Raw genomic sequence first — 7,463 nt, forward strand, 5'->3', positions numbered from 1 at the left:
AAGCTTTTAAATTAGATGATTTTAGTTGGAAAAAAATGAAAATATAGAAATAGAAAATAAAATCAAATTTAAAATGCATTAAAAATAATTACTATTAAAATGAAAATAGAAATAGAATCAAATTTAAAATGCATTAAAAAAAATTATTAAATTTGTTCTCATTATTAATGTAAAAATCATTCTATTATTTTAATACTTTAAGATGCAACTAAACAAAAGAATGAAAATTGTTTCTTTTTCATTCCATTCAATTTCATTACCTCCAACCAAACGCTATCTCGATCTTCTAAGAAAAACTTAAAACCTTTTTGTAGAGAGAAACTAGAATCATCACTTAACCACCAAAACAATGTTGTTCAGGGAGAAGTAGCAGCAGGCACATTTACAAACAGTTAATTCAATCTGAGAAAAACTCTTGGTTTTGGTAGACAAATTAAATTTAAAATAGCCTAAAAACTATATATATTTATATATTTTCTACAATTATAAACAGATGAGTGAATACTCAAAAGGGCATAGGAAAGTGGCAATCCCCAAGCCCTTGTAGTACTTCTGGGGTGACTATTTAATGACCATAGCTCTCTCTGAACTGTACAAGCCTAGGGAAACCCCTTCCTGCTTTACCAGAAACTTCACTCTGCTGAAGAACTGGTTTCTGCAGTTTCATCCTCACTGAAGCTTGATGGCATCTCTAAGGCAGATCTACAATGGAAGTGATGTACTTAGAAAGCATAAATTGCAATTTAACCCCAAAATGTATTAAATTTTGAAACTTAATGTTATCAACATAGGATGCACAACCTATTCCTTTTACTTTTTTCATAATGCTAGAATGTTACTTTACACTGTTGTTTCCTTTTGCATTCGGTTGATATCTAGTTCTCAAGAAACAGAATCTGAAGAATTGTTTTTCTAAGGTTAAGGTGGAGAAGAAGTTGCTTGCTAGAACCTAATAGAAGGAAACTTACATAGTGAGTTTTAGATTCTCAGACATACTGCATTTCTCCCAAACTATATAAACCACAATTCGGTACAGCTTATTGGATCTTTACTATAGTCACAAATATATTTTAGTTTTTTTTTTTTTTTTGGAAGTTAAGCATAATGCACAAGTCACAGCCCTTAGTAGAATAATAAAAACAAGGAAAAAATGGCAATCAAATTCACAAGAAGAAACATTTGATTGCATCATAAAGATGTATAAGCAAGAAGCTAATCTGGGACTGAAATTCAGGGCATGCAAAAAATGGATCTCACATGAACTTTTGTAAAAGAAAATCATTAATTAATCTAGGAGAAATTCTACTTACCCTTTAGTGTTATTCTTATGAGGTAGAATCTCTACGTAAGAATTTGTGCCGTTTTCTTGTTGTGAAAAGTCAGCCTTCCCTCTTTTTGCAACCTTTAATATTTGAGCAAAAAGGAGAGGGTGTCAAAAGCACAGGAAAACACCATAAACACATTATAATGATGTAGCAGCACATTAGTCCATGAATGTATCTGAATTTGTAAATAATCCAAAAGCATATCAAATTAAAACTTACAGTCATTTCATTCACATGCTTCATCTTTACTTTGACATCTTTCCTGGTCTTGCCTTCTCCAAAAAATTTATCCTCCTGCATATATCAAGCAACTGAAATTTTAACCAAGAACTACCATTATCACATTCCTTTCACCAAGAACAAAGAAAAGAAAAAGACCTGTGCCATCATGGTGGATATCCCTCTTTCCTCCATGTCAGGTGCCTCACAATAGTTTCGTGCTGAAACTGCGGGCTTAAAGTATTCACTCCTCTGCACAATCTCAGGGCTTACATCATCATCATGTACACGAGAAAATGCTTGTTTGCTTGGAACCTTCCCACTATGGTGACTAAGACGGTTGTGAAAGGAGTCAGATGACGTTCCTTCAACACCATGTTTAGAGCTCTTTTTACGATGATGATTGTTATTGTAACTAGAATCATCATAATTATCCAAGGAGGAATTTCGGCCAGAGAGAGAACCAGCATGGTCAATATAAGTTGATTTTTGTCTCATTAGATTGCTAGGTTTTGCCTCCTGATGGCCAATACCATGTATGATGCCAGGACCTTCTTGCTGCATATATGGGTCCTTGGAACTCAGCTTGGAATTATTTATTTCGTATCTCTACATGATCATAAAATTGAGAAATATTACGCACATGAAAGCAAAAGGTGAAAGAGTACATTGTAGTTACAATAAAAATAAACAAATTTGATAAGTTTACAATATTTTCCTAAACGTAAATACAAAGGCATGCAAACTATATTATTTTCATTCCATTTTCTATATTCATTTAACAACAATTTAAATGTGAAAGTTACAATGCTGATGTTCTGCTAAGAAAAGCTTTTAAACGCCATAATGTTCTTGATAAAACAGAAATAATTAACATCACATCAACACACAATTTGAAACCATGAAAAGTCTAAATAAAGCAGGCATGCACTTTCATACAGATGTATTAAGCATGGAAATCTATCGAAAGACTCGAGCATGGGAATCAAAGTAATAGAGCAGATCCGAGCATGGTGTCAGGATTAGTCTCACTCAATATGTCAAAAGGAAATTGAATCTCAGAATATCCACTTACACTGCCAGGAGAGGGCTGCTTTTTCAATCCAGAAATATTCAAGGGGTGAGAAAGAACTGGATTTCCAACATAGTAGGGTTCTGCAACAGAATTAAAAGATATTAACTACAACCTAGATCTCAAATAGTAATTTGAAAAGAAAATCGACACTGAGCAAAGACAAATGTACATGCAATCTAAATTGAGCAAAGTAGCAAAGACAAATAAGACAGCTAATTTCTTACAAAGCTCAGAACTTCAGTCTATAGCTGGAACAGAGAGTTATAAGTTGACACTCTTATAGCAATTTGATAGCTTGTATAAATATATCCAATATCATATGTTCGTTATATTTTTATATTTTTCTTTCTTGCACTCTTCACTAAAACAAATATTCTCAAAATCATGTACTTTCAACTTACAAGATGGTTAATGTCTAAATCAACTAATAACAAACAAAAGAATTAATAACAATAAAGGGAAAACGGAAAAAAGAGAAAAAGACATTGCCAAAGGAGAATTGAAATTTGCAGCATAAAGTATCAATGAATCAACATGTACCATCTCTATTAGTCTCCCTTTCTTAATTCACCATCCACTGAAGTTCTCTAATTTATTTTACTTTGCTAAACACAATTTTGCTGGGAAATTGTTTCTTTCAAAGGGCGGGGGGTAGACTCCCTGTACCAACTATCACACACATTTAACAAAGAATCAATTCTCTATCTAAAAGGTTGCCCTCTCTCAACATACTTTTCCCTTGCGTGCAATCCATTACCAGCCGTTGTACTAGATGTGACTTATGAGTGATGTAAAACGGTAACTAAAATAACAAGGAAAAAACAGTTACAGAAAGAAATCCTCATACAAAAAACAAGATAATCAATTCCTTATCAGATTTTCCAACCTATACTAAGATGGCAGAAATCCCTAATTGAGTAGAATTCCTTCAAAGAACCCCACATTTTAATTTCTTTCAATAACTATAGTACACCTTATATTAACAACTTAAATATCATATAAAAATATAAATAAGAAGATGAAGACTACAGCTCTAAGCAATGCATAATCGGGATTGACTTAAGCAGAACAACCACAGGAAACTCTTTTTCAATGGAAAAGTAGAATAGAAAATAAATGTACCACTTACCATGGACAGGATCTCTGATTGGTGATTCAAATGCACCAGGAGGAAGTGCTTCAAATTCTACACCCAGTGGTGGACCATCTTCTTGATATTGCTTCCCCAATTGCCTCTTAACAGCTGTAATTGCAGCATTTTCTATTTCATTCTTAACTTTCAAATACCCTGAGGGCTTATAACCCATGGTTCTTGTGCCCTTGGAACTTAAGGGTGCAATTGGTCCATCCTGTGTGAGGTACCTAAAAGTTTCCACACTGTGAGGATCCTCAATTGGAGTTAATAACCTATCCTGTAAGGATGAGGAACTTTCTGAAGATGTATCATCCATGCCTCTTTCAGTGTAAAGACTCTTTTTATCACTGGTGAGATCTGCTGCTGGAAAATCATTCCCATAGAGTCTTTGACTTTCAACTTCTCTTGGGTCAACATATCTATAATCTACATGTTTAGTGCTACCACATGAATCTTGCCCAAGTCCACTACCAAGGTCCTGAATGACCCCACTTAAACGATCTTGCCGCCCATTAGCACAGGGTTCATCTTTTGATACTCTTTTGTCTTTTAACCTTCTGTGGCAGAACCACCCAGAAATCTGCTTTTCTGTCAATCCCAACTGTACTGCAAGTTCTGATTTCATTTCCTCTGTAGGATATTTGTGTTCTGGTGGAGAAACCATTATGTTTCCATTTCAACACATCAATGAAACAATATAACCAAGTCGTTAAGATATAAATATATAGATATATAAATGTATACAAGTACCGAAGACTTCCATTTTTTTTAACTAGATTCCTAATCATACAATATTTGGAGAAAATGACACTATAGATGCTATGTAGGTACCCAAGACAGACTTAGACTAAGATCTTGTGGGAACAAGCCACATGCCTCACCATTTAAACTACCCCTCTGGGGTTAAACTTCTATATTTTAAGAAAACAATGACATTCTTACCGTTATAAAATTTCTCCAAAGCCATAACTTGTGAAGGTGTCTTGAGTCGCCTTTTCTTATTATCTTGGGATACTTTCTTCTCCTCTGAGTGTGCTTCACTTGATTCTAGACATAGTTTAGTAGCAAGAATGTATTAACATTAAAATTTGAATGTATAACTATGTTACTCAAACAGGTACTGAGCATGGCCCAAAAAAATGGTACTCATGTCACAGCATTGCACCAGTAATACCATTTTTAGGACAAATAAAGCTTCAAAATAAAAGAAGCACAAAATAGAGAATGAGCCCAGAAACTAATCTACCAAACTTAAAGACCCATAATTGGAGATCAAATCGCATCTTACCATATAAAAACAAGTATCACTTTAACATAAGCAAGTGATGAAATATTTCTATGTATCCAAACAAACATGATGATCTATAAAGTCACATCCATTAAAATCGAGTCAACAGATTGCTATGAAATACGATCACATATTCATGTATATGAACCTTACACTATATAAATTATTTCCCACACCATCTTATGATTCCAATTCATCTAAAATACTTTATTCTATCTTAACAAGTTTATTTAAAAAAAAAAAAAAAAAACACCAAGGGGGTGGTCTAGCGGTAAGGAGGAGCCTTGGAAAATGCTGGTAGGCATTTGTTCCAAGGTTCCGTTCCCCACAGGCTCAATAAAACCTTGGGGCCACAGGGAGGTCTCCAGGTCAAACTGTCAAGGCCAAAGTTTCGAAAAAGAAAAGAACAAGTTTATTTATAATGATTCTCCAGCAAAGATGCATGTGCCCTGTGTTTACTAATAATGAAGTACAAAAATGACATGCAGTAGTTAATAGGTAGAATTACCAAACCCTCACATATACATCAAACATCAGTAACAGAAATGAGAAGCAGATTACCAAATCATTGCCAAGTAAACCTCAATGGTTACATCTCCATCCAATTATATTATTCATGGCAGATTCTAAACCTTTCCTATCTTAAAGTATGCTTTAGGTTTCTAGTATAGGCTCTAGTTAAGAGAAATATAAGAATATCAACCACAGTAAAAGCAAAACCAAAATCAACAACTACAGCGGTAATCAGCATGCTATAAATGAAGGCTTAACCTATGTAAATGATTGCAAGTAACAAAATCTTGAACCTCCAACAGAAGAAAAGATCAGAGAATTGTATGAGAAACCATCAGCACAAGGCTGAGTTCTTCAAGTAATCAATGCCAAAACACAAGAACATGTATTCAGTCACATAAATCCAAACATTTTCATCCTTAATGGTACATCTTTACACATATTTCATAGTCACAATTTGTCAAGGTCAAAACCAGGGCAAACGTACTATCCAAAGCAGCATCTACGCGCAACAGCTTCAGATAAATAATACAAAAAGCAAATCACAACAAGATCGTAACAACATTACACTAACAAACGGTACAAAGAGATATCCGTTGACCATTTTAGAACAATATCTGGGTAAAATCCAACAAATCAAGAGGAACATGAATACCCAAAGGCATGTCGGAAAAGCAACAAGAGAATTGAAATGCTTACTAGTAATGAAGTGAATTACAGATATTATGCCCAATAAGATTCTCAAAAGTAAAAACAATAAGTTAGATTGGTAAAACAATCACACCTCACCAAATTTTGGAATTTGGAACCAATAAGTAGGAATGCTAAGCGAAATAATATCACAAAAAATCAAAACCCAATTCCTACTTTTCTGAGAAACCAAACACCCAAAATACAGAAACCCAGATTTTATTTTCCCATAATTACCCAAAATCTGGTCATGCATGCAAGTGATTTAAAACCCTCAAAACTGAAAACCCAAATCCCACAAATTGATCTGGAAATAGTTATTAAAAATAAAAGCATCAATACCTTCCATGGCGGGTGAGTAATTCTGGGTCGTATAGGTTTTGACTTGTGGAGTTTCAGAAAGGAAAACCCATTATAGCAAAACGATTGAAGAAGGCAACAAAAACATGCAATTGGGTCGGGTCTGCAAGTTTTTGTTTGCATCTAATTAATTTCTGTCATACAAAAAAATACAGAATTTTTCAATTTCTTTTTCCATTCACTTTCCCCATGTTTTTTTCTACATTTTCTCTTATTGCTTTTTTATTTTTTATTTTTACTAAATACACTTCTGGTTCATATTTAACAACTTAATGGAATGAATTATTTATTCGCCCAGAAAATATAATTCAGCCTTTTTTTTTATTTATTTATTTTGAATAAAGCCTTATTTAATTTTAAAAGTTCAATAAATAAATTATTTTCCTCTTAAGAAAAAATAAAATAAAAAAGAAGTTTATTTTTTTTTCCTGAAGTTTTTTTTATTGCCACGGAAAGTTCAGTTGAGAATGAAACGAGGTCTGATTTTACACGCACAATAATAAGTTATACGAAAGCAATCGCTCTTTAAATTAATTATTATATTTACTTCTTGGAGTTGACAAATCGATCTCATGCAATTAGAGAAATACACGTAATTGTAGGATATAAATGCATATTTTGTCATGCCTTGATTCACAAATAATAAAATAAAAAAGCAATTTTTTTTACTCAATTTGATAAAATTAATATAAAAAAAATTACTTTTTTATTTTTTTGAAAAAGAAATATTCATTAATAACACAATCAAACAGGATTAGGCATGTCAAGAGAAAGTTCTTGACTTGCACAAGAGAGTTCCACCCCAATCCACATGGCACTAGCTTTGTTAACCAAAGCATAATTGGCTAAAACATAAGC

At 33.2% G+C, this 7,463-nt stretch overlaps 1 protein-coding gene across 1 annotated transcript; it reads right to left on the reverse strand.

Moving 5' to 3' along the window:
• Positions 1-305: 305 nt before the first annotated feature.
• Positions 306-7,047, reverse strand: LOC115719247 (homeobox-DDT domain protein RLT1). Its single transcript, XM_030648209.2, has 8 exons — positions 6,588-7,047; positions 4,697-4,801; positions 3,749-4,402; positions 2,620-2,699; positions 1,704-2,153; positions 1,545-1,619; positions 1,311-1,402; positions 306-702 (listed from the first exon to the last, which is right to left on the reverse strand). The coding sequence occupies exons 1-8, from the start codon at positions 6,592-6,594 to the stop codon at positions 633-635; spliced, it is 1,533 nt and encodes a 510-aa protein (XP_030504069.2). The 5' UTR covers positions 6,595-7,047; the 3' UTR covers positions 306-632.
• Between the last annotated feature and the right edge of the window lie 416 nt (positions 7,048-7,463).

The sequence above is a fragment of the Cannabis sativa genome, chromosome 2, assembly GCF_029168945.1.
Source record: "Cannabis sativa cultivar Pink pepper isolate KNU-18-1 chromosome 2, ASM2916894v1, whole genome shotgun sequence".
Classification (NCBI taxonomy): domain Eukaryota; kingdom Viridiplantae; phylum Streptophyta; class Magnoliopsida; order Rosales; family Cannabaceae; genus Cannabis; species Cannabis sativa.

What these genes read in the sequence shown, in the direction of transcription:
- LOC115719247 (XM_030648209.2), bottom strand. An exon ending in AATCAGAGATCCTGTCCATG is followed by an intron (nt 2,700 to 3,748) that starts GTAAGTGGTACA and finishes ATTCTGTTGCAG; the next exon opens with AACCCTACTATGTTGGAAAT. An exon ending in AGCATGTGAATGAAATGACT is followed by an intron (nt 1,403 to 1,544) that starts GTAAGTTTTAAT and finishes CAAATATTAAAG; the next exon opens with GTTGCAAAAAGAGGGAAGGC.